General features: G+C 38.1%; 1 protein-coding gene across 2 annotated transcripts in view; it reads right to left on the bottom strand.

Moving 5' to 3' along the window:
- AOPEP (aminopeptidase O (putative)) overlaps nucleotides 1-24,652 on the bottom strand; it is a 198,336-nt gene that overhangs the window by 155,940 nt on the left and 17,744 nt on the right. For both annotated transcript variants that reach the window (XM_086770415.1, XM_086770414.1), the window contains exons 4-6: nucleotides 17,469-17,635; nucleotides 9,818-9,974; nucleotides 6,576-6,824 (exon numbers count right to left, since the gene is read on the bottom strand). In XM_086770415.1, coding sequence (XP_086626541.1) covers nucleotides 6,576-6,824; nucleotides 9,818-9,974; nucleotides 17,469-17,635 — 573 coding nt within the window. The remainder of the gene's footprint in view (nucleotides 1-6,575; nucleotides 6,825-9,817; nucleotides 9,975-17,468; nucleotides 17,636-24,652) is intronic.

The raw sequence follows: 24,652 nt of genomic DNA, 5'->3' as shown, positions 1-24,652 counted from the left end.
ACTGTGATTGCAGTGGCAGCAAATTACACTTCAGGTTCCCACTAAGAGTCAGAAAATGTTCCCAAAGTCTAAATACCACTAAGTTCATACGCATGTGTTGTACAGCCACATTGTCTGAATTACTGCTACCACAGCTAAGACTACAAACAGGATGAATTTTTAATGGCTTTACTTTCTTCAAATAGTAAAGAACTGCTTCAGCAAAAGTAAAAATTACTAAATTGCTACCCCATGAGTAGGTTAATATTAGTTTCAACAAAATTCAAATTAAATTCTATAGCACTAGAAACTGTATCCGAATTCCTATGACAATGACAAATTTGGGTGAAGGAGGACAAATGAGGATAGAAAGACTAAAGCAAAATACAATAAGCTAAATGTTTAGATGGCTGAAAGACAGATCCAAGATCTCTTTGAATTCAAAACCGACTGTAGGTTATAGCCTCAGGTAGCCTACAGTGAATGCTGAATATTCTGTCATCCAGGACTGACTGTCTTCCTTGTACTAAAACCAAATCCAACATTTAAATAGATACTCAACTTTTTCTATTTTTCAAAAAATCTCCCCAACTAATATTACACTTTCCCCTCTCCATTCCTCAAGGCAAATCTCTGGAGTTCCTTTGTTAAACATGGGTATACTGAATTATTTACAGCAGTATTGCAACAGAGCACGTGAGGCTAGCAAATACACCAAATATCTACCAGAACAGCTGCTATTCAAAAAGAACTCCATATAAATAAAAGTGAATCTCTGTATTTATAAGTTTCTATGAAAAAATGCCAATGGGAAAAACTGCCACTGGAAAAAAAAACGGTATTTTGCACCCTTTCTTAAAGAACTCAGCATAGGTGGTCATCTAAAATAGGAAAGAAAAACAGAACCTAGGATTAAAAAAATCACTTATGCTCAATCCTGTGTTAGCACTTCTGTTTGCATTGATGAATGGATTTCATGGTATATTCAGTCAAATATCCTGCTTGATTCTTCATCTTAGAAGCACAAGAAGGACAGATACAATTTCCTCCTAGGTGGACTCCGTTACGCAGTTCAAGAACCAAATTCTATTTAAAAAAAAAAACCACTGGATGTATACCAAAGCACCACTCCTTGCAAATATTTCCAGGAAGTCTAAGCTCTATAGCTTTTTCTTTTTCTTTACAGTGAATCACATTAAAGTCACTTGCATCATTAAGCCAAATTTCACTTACGTTTAACTACGTCATGATCCTGCCAACAAATATACTGACTAAAGATACAAGTATGGATTTTGAATCAAACAAAAAGGAATTTCATATGTGAATTTAAGGGCAAGCAAAACCATTTGCAGGATCAGAAATTAAAATCTCAGGCAATTTGCAGTCTCTCATCTTTGAAAAAAGAAAAGAAAAAGAAAAACCCACCACACACACAAGGAAACAAGTATGCAACATTCAAGTTAAGACTCTCCACTACATAACGAATTAAAAAAAAAAATTAAAAAATCAATTTTTCTTTCTACAGACATCATACTTCTACATTTTGCTTTATTTTTTGTAAATGGTTATTTCTGTTTGTATAACCAACTAGTGATATGTAAAAAATAGACTCAGGAGAGTTCATGTTTAAGGATTACGCTTGCAAGTATTTTGTCAAATTAACACAACTGAAAATGTTATGCAAAGAAGTTTATACAAATGTATACACTCACAAAAGACTTCTACAGCCGAGGCAAACACTCAATCACAGTTCTGCAAGACTGAACAATACTAAAGACTCACACTTAAGTTTGACATTTGGATGTTTTCCAATAGTCCTGGCTGATTTTACTATAGACTTATCAGTTGTCGTTGGATCGCTGCAGACATACAGATCTGGTGACTGATGAATGGTGACTACAGATGCATAGATCAAAGAGTCTGCTTGAGCTTCCCCCCGTACACTCCCTTCTTTCCCCCCCCACCCCCATTTCCAATTTAAAAAGCTAACAACCTTAGTGACATGCCCTGGAAAAACTCAAGAGTTCTGCTGATATACTGTGTTTTGACAAAAGGGATATTCTTTCCTCTTAAAATACAAAAGACCATTTACATGAGAGAAGAGTGACTAAGATCTTTATAAATAGGAACTGAAAGCTGGGTTGCTAAATCCATATTTAGCCAGCTATATAAGTTGACCTAATTTACAAATATACCAAGCATCCTCTATGTTTCTGCCAGCAAACACCATTTGGGTTTCAAGGGTGTCCAGCATACTTGAAAATGAGGCCACTAATTTTAGAGCCTAAATAAGATTCAAATAACCTAACACGGGGATCCTGTTTTGAAAATTTCAGTGTCTTGCTCAAAAGTTCTTTGGATCCACTCACTTGCTAGCTCTGCTGGGCAAAACTGCTTTAAGAACAGCCAAACTAGGTAAGACCAGAAGTCCATCTATCCTATTACTCTATTTTCAGCAGTCACTAGTACTAAGAGTTTAAGAAAAAACTAAGAGCATGATTCATACAAAATGACACTTTTCTCATCAAACTCTTCTAGCTCCCAGCAACATGTGATCTGACTAGTCAAGTTATTGACATACAGCGCTCAGCTAAGAATTTTCCCTTGTGCTAGTACTTACTCCAAAACTAGTACATCTAAAGTACATTAATTAAACAGAAAAAGTGTAATCATATGCTATTTAAACTATGCGTGTTGGAAACAAAAAACTTTGAAGACTGTTGCTTCAAAAACAGTACTTCAACTCACAGCAAACAAAGGCTTGCAACCTCCAGGGGAGTAAAATGAATACCAGCACATTTGCTGTGAAGAAGTAGAAAGATAGTAAGCAGTTTCTAAAGCCATAGAAACACAACTGATTGGTGTGACTGTGAAAAGCCCTCAATGGTTATCAAGGAAAAACTTACTCCCATGGGGAAAACTAAAAATAAAAATAAAAAAAAGAGAGGACTTATGCAACTAAACGTTGCAAAAGAAGTCAAGGTCTCAAGCACAGCCTCAGGTAGCATAAAAAGTTAGAGTCTCTGTATATGGAAGAATGTTTTTCCTTGGGAAATTAAAAAGAATAAGGAATTTAGAGTCTCTTCAGGTTTTGCCAAAAGGAAAGAAAATTGAGTTGTAGGTCAGGAGGAACAGATTTTGAAACGCTAGATTTTCAAATGTGATCAACAGAACTGGACTGGGAATGAACTGATTTGAAGAGCACAACCAACCAGGGAACAAACAGACCCTATTTTTAATTTGAAGTCTTTCAGCCAGCTTTGTTCACGAGTAACTACTGGCTCACATGAGAGCACCTGCAACCATGAAATAACTCTGCTAGTTAAATGCCAACGGTGTTGACAATTCCTCAGGGAGTAGAACGTCGTCATCAACAGCACCAAAATATGGTGCTACTTTTAATCTTCTGCTTTTAAACTCTTAACTGTCTGAGTACGTGAACAATGTACATCTTTCAATATAGTATGAGGTCAGGGATCTCTTCCTCGAACAACCTAATTTGGAGCTCTAGAGTCTTTGCAGTCCCACACATTTCCTTACTCCTTTTCCTCCAATTCCCTCCCTTCTGCTACTGAGAGAACTTAGATAATTAAGTGCTATTATGTGTCCATGAAACTCTCAAAATCCTACAGAAAGCACTGAATCTCTGGATTTTAAGCTATTTAAATTTGGTCCACAATGCTTTATTAATTTAATTTATGTACAGCTTAACATAACATCACCAACAAAGACATGTAGGCTGCATTCTTCTTTTACTAACATAAATTTGGGAGAAATAAAATAGTGTAAAACCAAGCGAGAGTGCAAAATTAAATCCTCCAGCTTCAAAGATCTGCAGGAAGCAAGAGGGGATGACAGCAATTTCTATATATAGTCAAGATCCTCTTTCCATTCAGAAGTCTACAGTAAATTTAAACTCAGGAAAATACGTACAGAAAACACAAGTAAAATGAATATGCTTTCAGCTAGATTTTTTTTCTCATAAAACATCTGTCAGACTTCAAGAGAAATGCAGCTGACCCACAGTAGTGGCTACTGGAACAGACAGCTTAAAGTGCTTAATTAAGCCACTGTATGCAAGAACTATCACCATTTCATACCAGTCTAAAATGTTGGGGAAACATCCCCCTTAAGTAAAGGGAAGTATTTGGGAATACACAGTAAGTATTGGCTAATGAGGAAGAGACAAAGAGAAGTGCCAGTGTAAAGTCCTGATACTTCAGATAATGACTAAAATTTATGACTGCTTCCTTCCCTGGCAGACAGGAGTACAATTAGAATTCTCAAAACAACAGCTCCTTTGTACTGGCATGCCGTGTTATGCTTATACTGCTACAGATAGACTAGAAGATTAAAAAATAAATAGTACGGCACACTTTTAAACCCAAGATAATAGCTAACTTTTTTTTTTAATGTGGGTCTGGACATGGTTTTTGCACATAGCTTATTCTTAACTGAAGACATTCAGGTAATTATCATTGCATGCACAGGAATTAACTATTTAAGTCGCCTGCTATATACCTAGAAGCCTCTATTTGAAAAATTGCATTAAACAAGAACAAACAAGCTATTATGAGTCATTTAATTTCCTTTGCTCTCCAAATACAGCTAGACATTTAAACAGCTTAAATTATTCCTTTATTTCAATTTTGAAAAATTTGAATGTGCTTAGCTTGATGAACTGTTGAATGAAAAGCATCAGGAAGTATACATGCCCTTACTTTCATCCTTTACTTATATTCAATGATATGGGCCACTTGGAACTGACAGTGGTTAGAAGCAGCATAGGGAAATAAAATAATAGATTTTTCTCATAACCTTCACAGAGAAAGTACAATTACAATATTCTGAACACGCAATCTGGACTCAGATAACCACAGATGGTTTTGCAACAAAATACCCTGCAGGCACTTTTTCCCTATAAATTCTGGGAAAGGTACATTCAGGAGAAGCTCTGACAACATCTCAAAGAGCAGTAGCATATCACCAACTGAATCTTGAAGATTTCTCCTACTAGACATCTACCTCCCTTTTCTCCTTCATTTTGTACTATTTGTGTGTCTTGCCCTTCATGGTTCCACTGATCACTGCTCTTATCATGCAGCTAAGTAAAATGGCCAGTTTCTTCCTAAATTGTAGTAATGATCCGTAAGGACTTGTGTCAATTTACTATGTTTTTGAAGGGAGAGGAAATCTCTAAGCAGCTCTCCCAATTTCATATCACTTCAGAAGATGATACACAACATCACACCTCTAAATCAAACCACTACATAAAGCATCAGAGAATACAGCCTGCAGTGTGTGCACAAAGCAACCAGGAATAGTGTAAGTTTCTTGATGTTTAATTTAGGACTTCACTGAGCAAAGAACTATCATTGAAAACTCAGTAACCAGTACAAGGTATCAATAAAGGAGGGTCCCTGAATGTTTAAGTTTTAAATTTTACAGATCTGCATTTAAAAAAGGAAAGTAAATTTCTACTAAAAACTATACAATGTTATTACATGCCAGCATAATTTTCTACTTTTATCCCTAAGGAGGATTTTAAGAGGAAAGCTGTAGAAAAAAAAAATGACATAAGTAAGAAATAAAACATGTAGCATGAAAGAAAGCGTTTCCTTATTTGATTAACTATACAGTTTGTAAAAAGAAATAAGCTTTTGGATCATCTTAGCACTTGGTCTGGCAACTTGTGCAATTTGCTGAAGTTGTTCCAGACATCAAACCTACTCAACAACTGCCCCAAGAGTTTCAAAATACAAAACCAACAGTCTGGGAATAGACTTTTCCTTTCAGTCTTCATCTTTCTAACAAAGCTATGCCTTTAATTCTTCACTTGGATGTTTTGTTCATTTGCCCAGATTTATCCACTCTACTGTTGGCACTAGGCAAACAGTGAATAAAAATAGTGTTTCATTCTATGCTATAAACAAACACTATCTCATTACCAACTTAAAATACATTTTTAAGAAAAATAAAAATCAAATGGGGAAGTTCAATTGTTAGGCATTGCCTTACAACTAATAGAGCTAAAATTCTATTATCATTGCATGACTGGAAATTACACTGTAAAACCAAAAAGATTTAATTCAGCTTTTTATTCTCCACAATTCAATGAAAACTTGATAATATAATCCTTACAGTTTACCTTACTCAGCTTCCAAAGACCACTGTTTGACTAGAAACTCAAAAATCACAAAAGGCTTATGAATAAATTCTAGATCTGGATTTTAACATGCTCTTGTTCTGTCAAGACATAATCGTAAAATCAATACCAAAAGAAAACACAACAAAATGACAGCAGTATCAAGTATTTAAATTAATAGAACCAATAAAAGAACTGTAGTTTGGCAAATGAGACCCACATGTCTAATAAGCTTGTGTTCTCCTTCCCTGAGCCCTGTTAAAACTAAAACTAAAGATCATACCACAAAGGATGCAAACAAACTTATCCACATGAAGCCAGAACTAGAGTTTTAGGTTTGGTTTAAGAAAAATATCACAGTAACTTTATATTGATAGCAATTTAACACTGGTAAGTAGCTGATAAAAAGGAGATAAAATACAGGAGATGAGATACTAAGAATTTTCTTTACCTAGCCATTCCCAGGCTGGAAAAATTGGAAGGAACTATCAAAACATCAAGCCTGGAAAAGGGGTGGGTACCCAGTGTGGTGTAAGCAGCAGAGAGGCACTGAGGAATTAGCTGAAGCAAATGTTCTTCACAACGTTCCGTAAGGCACCAGGGAGCAAAGACTCTGTAAGGAATGACTGCCTGCAACCTGGCAGCAGGATTTTGGAAACGGCAGGGATATTCCATATGACCACAGATTTCTTCATGCCACCTGACAATAACAAAAAAAAGAAGAAAAAATAAGTTTAATGTTATACCAGAAATGTGCACAACTGAGTACCCTAAGACAAGGATATTCTCTAGGCATCAGAATGACAGAGGTACTTTGCATGAAAACAACTCATTTGTATGCTCACACTGTTCACACATGTGCAGCACTGTGAAAACACTCATTGCTACATGTCTGAGAAGTTATATAGTTGCTTATAACTAAAAAAAATCAGTCAAATCCCTGTTTTATAACAGATATGCATCAAAAGAACAAGTGCTCAAAATATACATAAAGAAAACTAAGCAACAATACAAAAATACTTACTTATTCAAACTTGACTATGAAAATAAAATTTTGTACTTATTAATAAAAACATATTAAATGCAATTAGAATGAAATTCCAAGGAGGCTTTTTTTGTGATGTTGTTACTAAAATTCTCCAGGAAATTTACTGATTTTTTTTTTCTAAGTGAAAAATAACAGTAGATATCAATTCAGGCTTAACACGACTGACATTTGAAAAAACCACACTAGGATCAAGCTTACTTTACTTTACTCTTACAGGATATGCAGCTGTAGCTGGAAGGAAGGAGGGATAAATCAAATCCTTCCTAAACACTGAGTCATACACCTTCAGAACTGATTTATCTGCCCAAACAGACTCATATCTAAGCAGAAATCAGCTTCATGTTTTCACCTGCTAACCTAGCTTCTGCACAGCACAGAGACTCTCCTGGATTTGAGATTTCAACTTAAGGAAGCTGCTTCTACTATGTCTGGACAGGCAAAGCACTTACTGTTATTGCACTATACTCAGAGGCACCTGGACATAAATTACATTACATATTTCAACAACTTCTTTCAGAAATCCTTCCTCTTCCTGCTGCCCAAGTGTTTATCTCCATTATCTTATCTGAGACATTACCCTAACATTTGCTTGTCTATCCATTTCACACTCTTTCTAGAAATGCCTGCTACTGTGCATAATGTTGGTTTGGTTACCTAGTCCTAAAGATTAAAACAAGCAACAAGTGTCTGTTGCACTAACTCCCAAATAAAGATGAATTGGATATAACTGTAAGAGCAGATTTTCAAGGACATAGATTTTTATGTCGTAATTAACTGCAAAAGAACCTTGTACACTTAAGCTCTCCTTTTTTGTCTATACAGAATAGACACCACACATGCAGAGGATTTTGGGGGGGGGGGGGCAGGTTTGTTTTTTTTTTTTCGAAACACATTAGTTCTGTTTCTTTCACTGTCACAGATACATCACACTGCCTGTGCCAATTAACTCATCACATGAGTATCACACAGATTGGATGACAACAATGACCATCACACTGACTAAATCTTGCACTTATTTTTGCTACAAAAAGCTACAAAAATATTTCCCTTTTTTCAGAAGTTTTACAAAAAAAAAGGAAAATTTCATTTATTCTATCAACACGTTGTCAGAATAATCTTTTGCACCAAATCAATAAAAAAATCTATTACTGAACATCCTGTATATTAGAGAGGAATATATAGTGAAAATCTACAGCATATTTCTGTAAAGACAGTCCCTTTTGGTGGAGAAATTTTTTCTAACATACAATCTAAACCTCCCTTAGTGCAACTTGAGGCCCTTTACTCTTGTCCTATCACTAGTTACTTGGGAGAACAGACCAACACTTGCCTCCCTACAACTTCCTTTCAGGTAGTTGTAGAGAGCAACTCTTCCGCTTGCTCTTCTCCAGACTGAACAATCCCAGTTTCCTCAGCCGCTCCTCATAAAACTTGTGCTCCAGACCCTTCATCAGCTTCATTGCTCCTCAATGTCTTTCTTATGAGAGGCCCAAAACTGCACACAGTATTCGAGGGTGCGGCCTCACCAGTGCCAAGTACAGGGGCACAATCACTTCCCTACTCCTGCTGGCCACACTGTTTCTAATGCAAGCCAGGATGCTTCTTGGCCGCCTGGGCCCACTGCTGGGTCATGTTCAGCTGGCCGTCGGGCAACACCCCCAAGTCCTTCTCCAGCAGCCAGCTTTCCAGCCACTCTTCCCCAAGCCTGTACCATTGCATGGGATTGTTGTGACCCAAGTGCAGGACCCGGCACTTTGGCCTTGTTGAACCTTATACAATTGGTCCCAGCCCATCAATCCAGCCTGTCCAGATCCCTCTGTAAAGCCCTCCTACCCTCAAGCAGATCAACAGTCCTGCCCAACTTGATGTTGTGTGCAAACCAGACTTACTGACGGTGCACACTATCCCCTCGTTCAGATCATTGATAAAGATATGAAACAGAACTGGCCCCGATACTGAGCCGTGGGGAACACCACTTGTGACTGGCCACGATCAGCATTACTCCATTCACCACAACTCTTCGGGCCTGGCCACCCAGTCAGAACCATGTGACTGTTGTAAAAGTGGAGTCTTCAACCAATAAGAACTGACATGATCATAGATGACCCCAGATCAGATTCAACTAGGGTACAAATGGAGCCCCTGCCAGAGGGTGAGCCTGAGCCAGTCCTCCTAAGAGCAGCAGATCTGCAGCCAGGGACTCTCCCCCTAGGTTGGGACACCACCTAGGAAAACTCGTTGAGGTTAAGAGCCCTCCGTTTGCTAGGTGAGTTTCAGTTTATTACTTTGTGTAATTTAAATTTTGTGAGCTTCTGTGACAAGTAGCATTAAAGATCTTACAGACAGGCATTGTAAGAAACAAGGCAGGGCATTAGAAGACACAGGATGTAGGATGCAAATCCAGAGGACACTGGGATTTGTTAACCCTATTGCTCACTAAGCAGCTTGTTTTCACATTAAAAAAACCCACACCCTTACCCATGAAATAATGCCTTTGGAATTACTTTCCTGTCGAGATTTTTCTGTTCAGATTAAACAAGTTCTGTTTTGATTCCTGTACTAATATGACTCATTTTCACATTCCACAGAGCAAATAAAAATGCTACCCATATATCTCATTTTTCAACAATATTCTAAACACCAACCTGAAATCAGCTTGTGAAGATGGCAAGGAAAACTCACTGTTTGTCTGGATAGCAGCTGTGAAGGACTGCTGTTTAACTTCCTGCCAGCACCCTACAGCAATAGTGAAGGTGGATGCTGGCATTGGCATAGTCACATAGTAATACCAGCTCAAGATCCCTGTAAATAAAAAGAACATTTGTACAGGCTCATCAGTCACAGCACATGTTCAGTACTTGACATTTTTATGTACTTGAGATTTTGGGCCAAACCTCCCACCTTACATCCTGGTATTTTCGTTGAGGAAAGAAAAGTAATTTCACTGAGACATGTAAAGGCAGCCATATGTAACCACCATGGACTCTGTACTGTTCACTTACATCTACAACTTTCTGCTGATGTCTTTATCTATAAATAAATCATCCATAAGTGGGATGTTAGTAGTGGAACTTAACATGATTGTACTGTTACTGTCCAACAGTTTCATCAGACCTGAAACCTAATAGCACCTTTAGATCCATACACACAAAAAGATTAAAATTCAACTCTTTCAATGCTGGATCAACCACCTTATGGTTTTTTTCCTAACCTCACATAGAATAAAATCTTTTATTTGTGTTCTGGACAGTACAAGACTGATAGGCAAGTTCCAACAAACAACACAAGTGCTTGTGAACTGGACCTGAGATACATGATGTGTGAAATCAAAGCTTAAGAATCAGATGGGATATTGCCTAAGTCAATGATTTGTTCATGATATTCCAGGAGCTGCTACAACAAGATTAGAGAGTCTATTAGAAGGTAAAAAGATGATAATACTTATTGTTATGGGAACACAGTGCCGGAAGACAAAGACTATGGTATAGGACAACTATTTATGAACACGCTTGGATAAACTGGAGGATGTTCTAGGACAGCATACTTTTCATTAATCTAAATGTTGCTTAGGCTTTCTGTTTGTCCATTTAAAAAGGGTACACCTTAAGGGTCACATTCAAGTACTCACTTATGGTCACAAATACCGTCAGTATACCACACTAATACGTTAATTGCTCTTGGAAAGAGCCTAGCATGAGTTACTGCCTGCTGAATCATGTGCAAATAACTGTAGCTGTGGTAACTGTGGAAACATACAAACTTTGGTTATTTTAAGAGACATTAATAACTCGTTCTTTTGCAATAGTACTCTAACCAGGGCTATAGAATACTACCAAAAGGAAAAAAAAAAGAAAGGGAAAAAGTCAGTCCAGTGGAGGCCACAAGGCATAGAGGAAAGCAAAGCACTTCTGGGTTTCCAATGTTAATGACCACAGAAGGTCAAGCTGTCCAAAGGAAGGACAAGCCTTAACAAATTTTCCACCTACAATTTAGTATGACAAAACAATAGTGTTTGCAAAGTCTTATACGCACTAGCAACCACTTACACGCCCTCACTCTATTCCACTTTTGGCAACATGCACCACTACCATCAAAACCCTTTTGTCTGTATTGTCAGGTGAACATATATTACTTCTGTAATTTTCCTAACCTCCTGTCAGTATATGAACAGAAAGAACTTATTTGCTCCAAGCATAGTAGGAACAAAGAGGATAACTGTTTTGCCAAATTCCCTCCTCCTCTTTTTTTTCTTTAATTAACTTACCAAAGCTACAAATGAGCCAAGACAAGCAAAATGCCACCTTGAGAGAAACAGGTCACCCAGGACAGCAACAATTTATCATTTTCAAATGATGTAGAGATTTCATTGATATATAATGTGCTAGAGGCCCAAGCCTGCACACACTGAAGTTAACAGCAGCTTTACCATTGGCTTAAATGTGTAGAAGAGAAGGCACAGAGGCAGTCTACAACACTTCAGTTTGTGTAGCATCTGTTACATACAAAGCATTATGAAATGCTCCATGCAGTTACGTTAACTGTAAAACCTTAAAAGTTAAAAAACAGCAGCGGAAGAGTGAAAATTTGAGGAATCATAATGGAAAAACAGTAATCTGTTTTCAACTGAGCGCTGAAACAAGCAAGAAAGTCAAAAGGCAGTCACAGAAAACCATTCCAGACAGCAGAAGGTGCAAAGGAGAAGGTTCTCACAACAGCAAGGAGATTGTCTGAAAGGAAAGGGTGTTGGCCTGTGCTGTGCAAACAGAAGGAGCAGAGAGGGTTACAGAGAGAAACAGGTTTAGCAAGGCAGGCTAGAGCAAGCAAGACCACAGAGGCTTTTTAAAAAACAAGTGTAATTTCAACAGAATGTCAAAATGAATGGGGAATCAGTTTATCAGTCCAGAGAGAAGAACAGCACGTACTGCATTCAGAAATTTACATTAATTAGCAACAAACATATGCTATTCAAAGCTGGAGCAAACCTTGCAAATGGGTGAAGGTACCAAGACAAAGATAGATAGTTTTTCTTGGTATGTGTTTTCAGATTTATCTAAATTAGGATTTCCCAAAAACAAAAGAAAAGTAACTAACATTGCTCTGGAATTACTCTGTGAACTCTCTTTACTCCCAGAGCAAAATCCAAGATCTCTGCTGTCTTTACATACCTAACTGGGGCTCAGTCCTTTCCTGCAGGGCTTTTAGATGCCTTCTGCATTCACACTCTAGAACTGTGCAGGATAACTGTGTATTTATCCTACAGTTGTTTTGTCTTTAACAACCAAAATCCCATGCGCTGGCATGACAAGTGAGTTCCCTCTCTACTGCATTCACTGCTCGGTGACTGAAAGGATCTTTACGTCAGCAACACTTGGCTATAGCAAGCACCATGAAGTACCACTTCAAAAATTCTTGTCTTCTTCTTCATATTTATAAATATGCTGGTAAGACTGCCTCTGAGCCTGCCCTTTTCTGCCATAACTTCACTTCTTGACTTTAACTTTCTTCAGATCGGTGGGCTCTGTTTTGTTTCCCTTCATCTGCAAACGCAGATCTGTCCCTGGGCACAGATGGGGACCACAGGCTCCACTCCACTCCCTTCTCCCTTCTCCCCCTTTCCTCTCCCTGCCCGCTGCTTTCCCGGGGCTGCCTTGGCGACAGCACCACCTCTGGGGCAAGAGAGAGCAGTGCATCGAAACGGGGCGGGGAGACGCCTTGCTCTACCCAAACCATCATTTTGTATCACGAAAACATCTTCATACCAAGCAGGTACACCTTGGGAAGAACAAGAGATTCGGTTGGGGTTAGCTCATGTGAAGAACAGAGGAAGAGCACCCCAGTCCTTTTGTTTGCAATGCTTATACCCTCTCCTTACCACCAGACTTAACTTAAAAGCAACTTGATTTCTATACATAATTATTTTGGCAAGTATAATACTTTCAAGACTTTCAAAATATTTCCTATATGCATAATTTTGAAAATTTTTTTTTAATTATTTTTTCAGTTCTGCAAAGCAAATCTATCACGGCATAACTGCACACACCATGCAACAACCATCACCTGTTCTATGAGGTATAATTGGAAAACATCCCATGCAAAATTTAGAGCTATATTTAACAATGGTTGGAAATTATAACCTAATTTATAAATGTGAAAAAGAAGAGCCTTTGACATTTATTTCTTCTATTTGTAACAATAACGATGAATTATGTAATTACTTCCTAGAATTTTTAATGCAGTTAGCTATCTTTGAAACCATTAAAATTGTTTAAGTTCTGTGGAGTCCATTATAACTGAAGAAACACCTTAGAGTTAGTATGTTAATACCAGAGGCAAGAACATTAGGAGTATTTTTACCTGCTAGTATATTTTCCCTCAAACAGTTTGCACTAACACAAGTATAAACACCACAAAATACAGGTGATGTCCATGATTTCCTAAAACCCACAGAACTGAGCTACCTGTAGGGAAAAAGAGAGACAGCACCACACAGCAACTGATACGTAAAGTAAGAGCTAGTGCTAACACATAAAACTGCAGCTAAAAAAGTAGTTACGCCAAAACTACTATTTGGCTGGACCACCAGGATTAAGAACCCTCCAGCCTTCTGAAACTCTTTGTAACTTGTAGAGATCTTTGATCTCATCTGAAGGCCAGAATTTCCCACAGAGCGCCCTCACATTCATGCCAGAGCATTAGTTCAACACTGGCTCAGGGGGATGAGTAGCATGTGACGAGCTGCCAGCTCCCATGCTGCAGTTCCTGATATATGTTGGAGATCAATCAACTAAGTGCTGGACTCTTTTGTTTCGCCTTGTGAAAAGTGAGAGGAGCACAAACAAAAGCAACTGTTGTTGCTGCTAGCTAGGGAGCAGTCGCAGTGGCTTCTCCAGCACCATATTTCCTCTCAACAACAGAATACGCCTTCTCATTGGAGTCAGAGATGGCAAAACAAGATCACAGACTACGTAACGGTAGAGTAACCACACAAAACCAGCCAGCTGCTTTCACACTTACCGAATGGCTGAAGATCTACTTCTTGAACATGAATCAAAACAAATGTAAAGGTGTTTGTGACTAAATATATTTGCACTTTCTATGTGTTACAGTAATATGCTGAAGGAAAGTAAAACTGACAAGTGTTGAAAAATAAATCCAATGGTTAAATGGTTTGCATTACACATACACATGTAGTGCTCCCTGTAAAGCTTTCTCCCAAAGGGCATTGTCAATTGTATTTTTCTGATAAATTTTTCGTCTCTAAGTACTCCCATAAAGAATGCACAGTATTTTAAAGCACTTTTAGGCCATACTTGAATAGTTACCATTTATACTTGAGTAAGCAACATATCAGCATTTTCAAACAAATGTGGTCTCACTTTATTTCAAATGACAGAAGAAGCCATAGTTTTGTAGGAGGCAGAATGCAAAAACAGCACCTACAGGAGGAAGTATGCTATTTCCAAAACCTGAAAATACAAGGGGCAAACAAGGAATCTGTGCCTGTGAGTACACCTAGTCTAGCTATGCAGTGGATCACAGCATCCCTGCACCGAGATGCAGGCCTGTGAAGCAGAATGCAGATCTCTGTTTAAAAGCATGAAGCTGCATCTTTGCTGTTCTGTCTGCCTGCACACTTGTTATAAATAAGACTTTTAAAGGAAAAAATATTCAGCTAACTTTTAATTCTACTCTGAATAAATTCATTCAGAACTGCTTGCCAAAATGCTGCTTCTGTCTGAGAAACTGCATTTTTAAAAATGTATTTTCTTGTTCTGCCAGTTATGTATGATTTTATAAATATGCAGCACAGCAATAGCATACTGTATGTAAATAACTTGGCAAAGAAAAGTTGTTTTAATTGAAGCCACCCTGAAAGGCTTTTAGGTGTGTTTTATAAATGTAAAGACAAAATTTTAAGTTGGCTAGATTTCACATGCCCTGCATAATTGACTAACAACAAGATCTGTGTGGGACAGCTTATTTAACACTACAAACCATTTTGAACTTTTTAACTCTTAAAAGTTCTACTAATTAAACTAATGAATTTGTATTCCTCAAGTCATTAAGAATTTATTCAAGGCATCAGATTAGCACTCGAGTGTTAGGTTTTGTTTTTTTTTTTTAATATTCCTCTCAATATTGCTCCTTTCCCTTTTTTCCTCTTTACTTGTCTTGTAAATTTTTACAGTTCCAAACAGCTCTCTAACACTGATTTCTCATCTCCAACTGTATATAAGCACCAAGATAATGAGGATCTCATACATGATTGAGTCTTTCAGAGCTACTGGAGCACAATGCCTACTGCCTTTAAAGAAACCCAGCAAACCTTGCATCATAACATCAAAATTAGCATAAATAACAGTGTGTGCTGCATAGATCCATAAGGAGAACCTTCCACACTCTTGGGAATTCCATCTTCAGGAGAGGCAGAATGAAAACTGTAAGGACAGAAGTGCAGTAGGTGCTCCTGCTGCTTCTGTTCAGTTCAGTAAAGTTCAGCACAAAACTTTGCCATTGTCACGTGGCTCCTAAAGAGGCCAGCTTAATGCTACATTTGGTTCTTCCCAGTTCACTTCACACTTTTCACTCAGCACTTCATTAGCACGGTGAAGCTACAACGAGTCATTTCCTCCCTACTGGGCTTTCCATTAAAGACTTCTTACAGTATTTCTTGCTTTCACTGAGTTCTTAGGAAAGGAAATACAGTGGGTTAGCATTTGGAAAAGTTAAAAAAAAAATCAAACCCAAAACAAAGCAAGCTCAAGGTGACACGTGAACTACCAACATGAACTACCAACGTAAACCGACACACTGCAACATCTATAAGGATTTAAACAAAGGCCCCTTCTGTTCTCCATGAGGTGACAAGGCTGACTTTGGATGACTAAGGCCCAGTGCTACCTTTAACAATAAGGTATCCTGATACCACTCTCAACAGTACATCAACAGCATTTTAAAAATGGTTTTCCCCACAAGTAGGTTTTTTCTTTATTCAAATGTAATTTTAACAGTTTTTTTTTATACTAGAATGACAAAATAATGTTAATGAGGAAATAATTCTTTCACAATATAGCCTTTTCAACTAGCTAATTGGTCTAAGAGAGTATCAAGTTCAACTGACCTATTCCAATTTATACAGCCTGACATTTTTTCCAAGGTTTCTATTTCTAGAAATTCACATAAGCATTCTTCTTCCTCTTAGTATTTCAAACCACATAGCCACCTCTGAGGGACAGACAGGCAACGACTTATTAGCAAGGTATAAGTGTGGGTTAAACTAATTAAACAATGATGGCAGAGCTGTTCTCCTAGTCTGAAGTCAAGAGTACTCTTGCTTTCTTGATACTGAGACAGGAAAGTATTATTGTCCAAGTGAGCTGAGCAGCATATCATGGCAGTTTTCCACATTTCAACAGCACAGGATGAGGCTTGAAACAGGTTTCACGTAAGGCCAAAAATAACCAGACAATTCCATGCAAATGGATTAACTGGTGGCTCTCAAATCAAGGAGACTTTCATTCTTTTTTTCTTCCCTCAAGAATAAACCTGCCTCTTTAAAGGGGAACAGATTTTTTTTTTCCGGATTCTAATATTTTCCAGATTTTTTTCCTAATTTCAATATTTTCCTGTATGCTACTTTTAATCAGAACTACTTACACTAGAAAATACTGACTTTCTTTGATTATCTCAAAACTAACAAGAGCAAGACATACTTTGTCTTATGACGTGTAGAACTGACCTAAACTTCAAAGACCAGATTTTCATGCCACTGATCTGATATTCTTTATTTATTGCATATATTTCAGGAAACAGATATGACACAATGACCACTTATAATTATTGCCATGCTGAGCTACACTTGGACTGGAGAACGAAACTGAAAGTTAATTATCGACCAAAGCCTGAAGTTGTCAAGAGCCTGATAAGGTTCTTCACCTATGAAACATTCAACTGCAGAGTGATTAAAACAAAGCAAATTTATGACCAGTTAAGTCTAGTTTTGGAAAAAGTGAAAGGAATAAAAACACAGGAAAAAAAGTAAGTAGAAATAACACAGTGAAATGTAGCTGCTTCGAATTCTTACTAGTTTATCCTGATGCCTTGAGCAGTTAACTTTTCCGCAGAATGACATGGAGATTACAGATGGACATGTAAGTGCATCTAAGGTTAGGAACTTCATTCTTTCAAAATCTATATATTTACTGAGCTATAATTATATTAATAATAATAATTATTATTATTATAGTCTAATTACAAAATTATTGACAATCATTTGCTATAGAAAATCTATTTCACCTTCTCGAAGCTGGACTGATTCTGCTGAGTTTTCACCGCTCATTAACACAACAAAGCCTGCAGCTGTTCTGACTGAGGCTTGCCAAGTTGACAAGGCAACGGGTGGTTCTTGGCATGGGAAGAGGGCTCTGTTGTTTATTGGCGATCCCATCGTATAAACACATGGCCTGGATAGAAGGAAAAGAGATTGAAGTTGGAATTACAATAAGAAAGACTGAATAAAGTTTGCTGTCAAAAATCAAACTCACTGTTGTACTGAGGGTTTTTTTTTTAACCTCAGCTATGTAGGTTTCGAACCTGTATGGCATGAACTAATCAAAGTACGATTTAAGTTGTTTACGACAGGATGAAGAAAAGCAAGATTACCACAATAATTTTTACAAAAAAACAGAAAAGAGTAACTTCAGTCTTTCCCCTCTCCCGCTTCTGCATAAGCCTTCCAGCCTCATAAAACACCTCTCAGGTGAATACATAAGGCCGAAGGCAGCTTCTGAATATCTTCTGAAGATGCCATTGCAGGGATTCACCAACACCTGTGACAACTCCCTGTTGTCATCACAGTACTGCTTTCGTTATCATTAATCCCATCTCTCTGTACAACCAGAAGGCTCATCCAGATTCAGAGCAGTAGATGTAGCCTTGACTCTTCCTTAGTCCAAGCCTCAATAAATCTTGACATTTTCACATTTCTTCTTGCAGTAAGGTAATGCACACTAGCTCACCTGCCTTTCAGAATTTCAACCATGGGCCATATAATGAGAAGAAAGCATGTCTTCCTTATCAGCCTCAGCCATCTCCTCACTTCTCACACAGCAATATTCTTTGTAGTATTGCTCTTCTGGCAGTTTCTCTAGCCTTCTCCTAGGCAGCTTCTTCATCTACTGTCCCTTTCCAGTTTCAGCAGCAATATTTCACGCTGGCCGGTTTCTTATCAGCAGCTTAGCCACAGCTGGGAAGGTAACATTAACTCCTTTCAGCTTGCTGGTGCATACAGATGTAATAATTCTTGTTTTACTTATTTTGTTGCATTTTGCAGTTTTATCTTAATTCATAGCACTTGCATACCACTCCTGAGCTTAAAAAAGCTAAGTTTTCAAATGCAAACTGTATAAAACAAAGACAGTCAGTAGGTTTCTCCAGTTAAAGAAAGAAAATCTTGAAAGTATCACTTCACTGCACTGAGTTTTTAAAAATCTGACATTTAAAGCCAATATTCTGAGAGTACAACACATTATTTTGTGAATGACTGAGGCTAAAAATTTTCTAATCAGTGTCTTTCATAACTTGAGCTTAAAAATAATCAAAACACTTTGGAAAAAAGGAGATAAGTTGTTAGAGCAAAATCTATTTTACACTGGCTAAGACCTGAGCATCTCGTTTACTCCCCTCCAAACATCTCCTCCATTCAAATCATTCCTTCCCTAAAGTAATCTCTGAACAACACAGGAGGAAAGAACTTGGAGATAATGATGGCCCCCGATGAAAAGTATTCTGAAGCTATTTTTGTCCTCTTGCCGAAAGTGCTATCTCTGCTATTGGATCCAGAGCTGTCCATGGCACAATTAAGTTACTGTGGCTTAACTAACACAGGCTAGCTGATCTTTCAGTAAAACAGGGAGAGAAACTGCCATTTAAGTAGGTGTATTGTTAATGCACATGAACAGAAAAAGAAAATAACCTGGCTCCCCATGCCATGTATCAGAATTAATAGAGTAGGACATAGAGACCCAGTGAACCTCAGTAGGTAACTGCAGTGGCGAGAAAGTCAACTGCTTATCTTTTACCTAGTAAAACATAAAGCACAGCCAAATGTAAAAGATCACTAATCTGTATAAATCTTTAATTACCTTTGATTTCTTTGGAATTAACATCCTATAACTGAATCTGTAACCAACTCTGACATACATAAAAGAATTAGGTTTTCTCCCAGAAAAAGAAACAGCGCATGGCAGTGAGTTCACAAGACAAAGAGTGAGCTTGCTTTTTTACCTCCTAGGAGGTTCTGCTTCCTCCTTACATTGGCAGCCAAGAGATACTGGATAAATTATTTACCCCAAAGCATACATGTACTGGGAGGGGATGGGGAGGAAAGGATGGTTCCTCATTCATGAAAACTTTTATCCAAATACACAGGATTTTAAAAAGAGATCCTAGTAGAGTTTGTAGGAATGAGAGGAAAGGTGGGGTTAACTACTGCTGATATACATATCTTACCAATGATTTACCATGCACTTGCGATGGCTGTTTTGCTGGATGCCATTGGTACAACCCAGTCATAAGAGCAATGGAGGGGATTTGCATACCCTGAAGAAATTTTAGAGGGAAACACCACAATGACTGAGGAAATGGGCTGGCAGAACAGCACCAAGCAGAGTGTTGCAGCTCTGTGTTAAATACAGTACAAACATGACACAGAACAGACAGTACCGAGACCATTAATATTATCTCGCTCTCGGAGAGCACGTTTTACCTGCAGACCGTAAAGGGTTTTACAAACCATGTCAATACCATTTTGCAGATGAGGAAAATGAAACACAGTGAACAGATTTCCTTCGTGCCACGGTTGAAGCTGCACCTACTGGTTTAGTTTAAGCCTCCCAGTCCAAATGCTTTCACACTGGACAAGGAAGCCTCTCACTATGAGAAATAATACGTAACAGACAACTAACTTTTTTTCCTAAAACATTTTAATGCTAAAATACATACACAGGCAGGTCACAAGTCTCTATAACTACAGTTCAAGTAGAAAGGGAGTTAGAAAAGTGGAAAAAGACTAGTCAAGAGCATAATCTTTTTTCTTTTTTTCTTCAAACCTAAGCCTCTTTTCCACTCCTCATCCATTTTAATACTATTTTTGTCCAGGTATACTTATTATATTCATTATTGCAAACCAAACTGTATTCAAATATGTCAAAGTCTGCTAAGAAAATAGTAATGAAATATACAAGTTCTAAATTTCAAGAGGAAACTGTCAGAACAACAATTACATCAGCTTTTGATTAGAAATTCATACATTCATAGCAAGACCACCCGGAGTCTTGACTGACAGCATGCCATCAACTGAGATATCAGCTAGCATTGAACTGTCCCCTGTTCTGCTCTATAGAGAGAGGACTATTTATAAGGTGAACTCATGATTTTTTCTTCATCTTTTCTTCTTTCGTTGGAATTTTAAATCTATTTTCTTCTCACCGTAAAATGTAACTCCACAGGTTTTTTTGCTTCCCATGACAAATCATGTTTTACTTTGCTAATTTTTTACACTTCATTTACAGTAGCAACTTCTTTTTACAACATCGGTAATAGTGCAGTGTTACTTTAGGACACCCACTGCAGCTGACAGGTTTTCTTTGTTCTGGGTCAGGCAGCAAAATTCCAGTACGTAAGATACCAGAAACAATTATTATCTTGATATGGATGAGACTTCTCACTTGATCCAGAAAAAGAAAAATTACTACCTAACCAAGGTACATCAAAGAATAGCAATGACAAATAATTAGTTTTAGACTGCTTTTCTCAATTGATAAAAAAATTGCCTTTTTTTTCTGATCTACCCCTACCACTGCTAGCAAGAAACTTCACAGTTCCTTTCCTTTTTCCTACTATCTATCTTCTCCATCTCTCTTTCACTTTTAATGGCCTTGTGTTCAAATCCTCTACTTATGTAATACATTGTTTACGCCGGTCACAACCTTTACCACCATAGGTTGGACGAGATAAGGAAACTGAATACAGCAGAAGTAAGATAAGCAGAGAACTTAGACTATTTGTCTTCATGTTAAGTTGGAAAAACAAGCACCCACAAAACACAAAATACATCTTTGGTCACTAATCTGGCCAACTTTCTGACTAGTAATTTCCAATGACGAACAATCCAGGCTACTGGAGAAACCAAGCACTGGTTGTGATATCGTTTGGTTTTGCTCCAAGAGGAGACTCAGAGCTGTGTGTTGTTCAGTAATCTCCCAGAACCAAGGATTCTGAAGAAAATTTGATTCATGCGATCCTAACACATCAGTATGCCACTTATTTTCATAACATAATAAAACCAGTTCAAACCAGCTCTTGGCAGATCTCCCTCTCCCATGTAAGCATATCAAGTATAATAACAAATTAAGCTACTACCTTAAAGCTAATAAAAAAGTTTAGCTGATACTCTGTTCTCGTAACAGGTATCTGCAGGTCTTCTTTGAGATACCTGCCATCAAGCACCTGAATCACGTCCTAAGGCTCAGCCATGTCAACCTGCTTTGGTAAGTGCCTGCTTGAAGCTTTCTTAAGGAAAACGCCCAGCTCAGCAACTCTATCCCTTTCCTGTATTTGAAAAAATCATTCCCTATTTCTTCAACAGTTGTCTTTATCCAGGGATGTAAGGTGGTAATCTCCTGCAACTATAAGGCAACGCCCTGTAAAAGCACTGCTGTTCACAGCTGTTTCTTACTCTAAATTACAGTGTCATGTCCATGAAGCAGCAGGATTTCCTGGCATCTAAGTCACACCAACTTTTTTGTTCTACCTTATCAATTTACACAGAATCATAGAATGGTTAGGGTTGGAAGGGACCTTTAAAGGCCATCTAGTCCAACTCCCCTGCAAGAAGCAGGGACGTCTTCAACTAGATCAGGTTGCTCAGAGCCCCGTCCAACCTGGCCTTGAATGTTTCCAGGGATGGGGCATCGACCACCTCTCTGGGCAACCTGTTCCAGTGCTCTACCACCCTCACTGTGAAAAATTTTTTCCTTATATGAAGACTGAATCTGCCTCCCTCTATTTTAAAACCATCATGCTCATCCTGTCACAGCAGGCCCTGCTGGAGAGTTTCTCCCCATCTTTCTTATAAGCCCCCTTTAGGTACTGGAAGGCCACTCTCTCCAGAGCCTTCTCTTCTCCAGGCTGAATAACCCCAACTCTCTCTAAGATACCATAATCAACTGGACAGGTACAAAATATTTTTTAAAGGTAAGACATTTAAATTGGTCAAATCAAGATATCATAACAACTTTTTTAAGGAAACCATTTCACGTTTTCCAATATTCCCTGCTTTGGAAAATTAGTACAAGTTTAACTCTTTCTAAAGCATTTCCCCAAAACTGCTCAATCATCCTTTAATAGCTTCTAAAAATATACTTTTTCCATAGTATTCTTATTAAAATCATATACTCTGAGTAATTCAACCCATCCCCTCTACTTGCCAGAATTTCTCATTTTCTGTACATTTGATACCTAGGGCTCAACTTGAAAAAAATTAAAGCATATGCCTGATTGATTCATGTACTTATTAATGTGTGCCAAGATAAAAAATGTGCAGGTAAGCCCACACGATTAGGACCAAGCAATGAAAGCTTTCAGTGTAATGGAATGTCTTTCGTTGATGTCATTCATATCAAAGATACTCTTTCATTCCTAATCTCACAATGAGGAAATTAGTTCCATTCCAGTCACTCATTAATATCAACAAAACCATTAACTAATTTATGTCAGCACTAGAAGTGGCAATAAGCAGGGTGGAAAAAAAAGTGGGAGGAATCTCCCATTAGAGGTGAATTCACAAGGATGTCTGCTAGGAAAATTATCTCTTTAATTTTAACCCCAATGTGTTTAATCCTTTCCTTAAACAATAAAGATATGGGATCCCAGAATATTTTAATGAATAAGGATTCTTAACAATGATGATGAGAAAGCATTTAATTTGAAAAATGCTGGTAGCGATGCTGACTCAACACTGCTATGTACTGCTAAAAGTTAGGCAAAACTACTTAAACATCTTGATGGGCTGGCAAAAAGGTTCTCCTTCCCAGTAATGAAAGATGTTTTACACACATTATTCCCTCAACAAAGTGGTTATTACAGTGTCTCAGTTTTTTATTTTAAATAATTTTATAATACTTATATATTAGTAAAAATAATTCAAACAAAAGTATATTTTTGTTAAAATTGCAACATTACTTTCCTAGTTTGAAACTCCAGTGCTGTATGTGCTAGTAAAAAACTGAAAAACTTTGAAATAGAACTACTCTTTGTTCATGATAAATGTATTACAAACTTATATAATGAACACTATTTTTTTTTCTATTTTAATAATTATGTTACTGATCACTGTTAAAAGTTACCTGCCAATTTTAAGAACTAATACAGTCCTTGTAAGTATAACTTTCAGTGAGACAAAAAAGTGTGTAAATTTATACTTATATGTGTATATATAGAATCATAGAATCATAGAATGGTTAGAGTTGGAAGGGACCTTCAAAGGTCATCTAGTCCAACCCCCCTGCAAGGAGCAGGGACATCCCCGACTAGATCAGGTTGCTCAGAGCCTCAACCAGCCTGGCCTTGAATGTCTCCAGGGATGGGGCATCAGCCACCTCTCTGGGCAACCTGTTCTATAACCCTCATTGTAAAAATTTTTTTCCTACTATCCAATCTAAATCTATCCCCCTCTATTTTAAAACCATTACCCCTTGTCCTATTGCAACAGGCCCTACTGAACAGCCTCTCCCCATCTTTCTTGTAGGCCCCCTTGAGGTACTGGAAGACCACTATAAGGTCTCCCTGGAGCCTTCTCTTCTCCAGGCTGAACAGCCCCAACTCTCTCAGCCTGTCTTCATAGGAAAGGTGCTCCAGCCCTTTTATCATCTTCACGGGCCTCCTCTGGACCTTCTCCAACTGGTCCATGCCCTTCTTATGTTGGGGGCTCCAGAACTGGACACAGTACTCCAGGTGGGGTCTCACCAGGGCAGAGTAGAGGGGGAGAATCACCTCCCTCGACCTGCTGGCCATGCTTCTCTTGATGCAGCCCAGGATGCGGTTGGCCTTCTGGGCCGCAAGGGTGCATTGCTGGCTCATGTAGAGCTTCTCGTCCACCAGCACTCCCAAGTCCTTCTCCTCAGGGCTGCTCTCAATCCATTCCCTGCCCAGCCTGTATTTGTGCCTGGGATTGCCATGACCCAGGTGCAGGACCTTGCACTTTGCCTGGTTGAACTTCATGAGGTTGTCACAAGCCCACCTCTCCAGCCTGTAAATATATATGTTCATACCCAGATACACACATACACTATTCCTCTATTTTGCCCTTTTTTTAGTGCTTCCATGTAAAGGCCCCAAAAAGCATGTTGCTACAAAAAAAAACATGTTCTAAGCCTAAAGAAAACCTTCCTTTTTGATCATTAATTCTAGTATCAAAAGCA

Source organism: Chlamydotis macqueenii, chromosome Z (assembly GCF_036417535.1).
Source record: "Chlamydotis macqueenii isolate bChlMac1 chromosome Z, bChlMac1.mat, whole genome shotgun sequence".
Lineage (NCBI taxonomy): Eukaryota > Metazoa > Chordata > Aves > Otidiformes > Otididae > Chlamydotis > Chlamydotis macqueenii.
The sequence above is the reverse complement of the archived record's forward strand: the minus strand, read 5'-3'. Positions and strand labels throughout refer to the sequence as shown.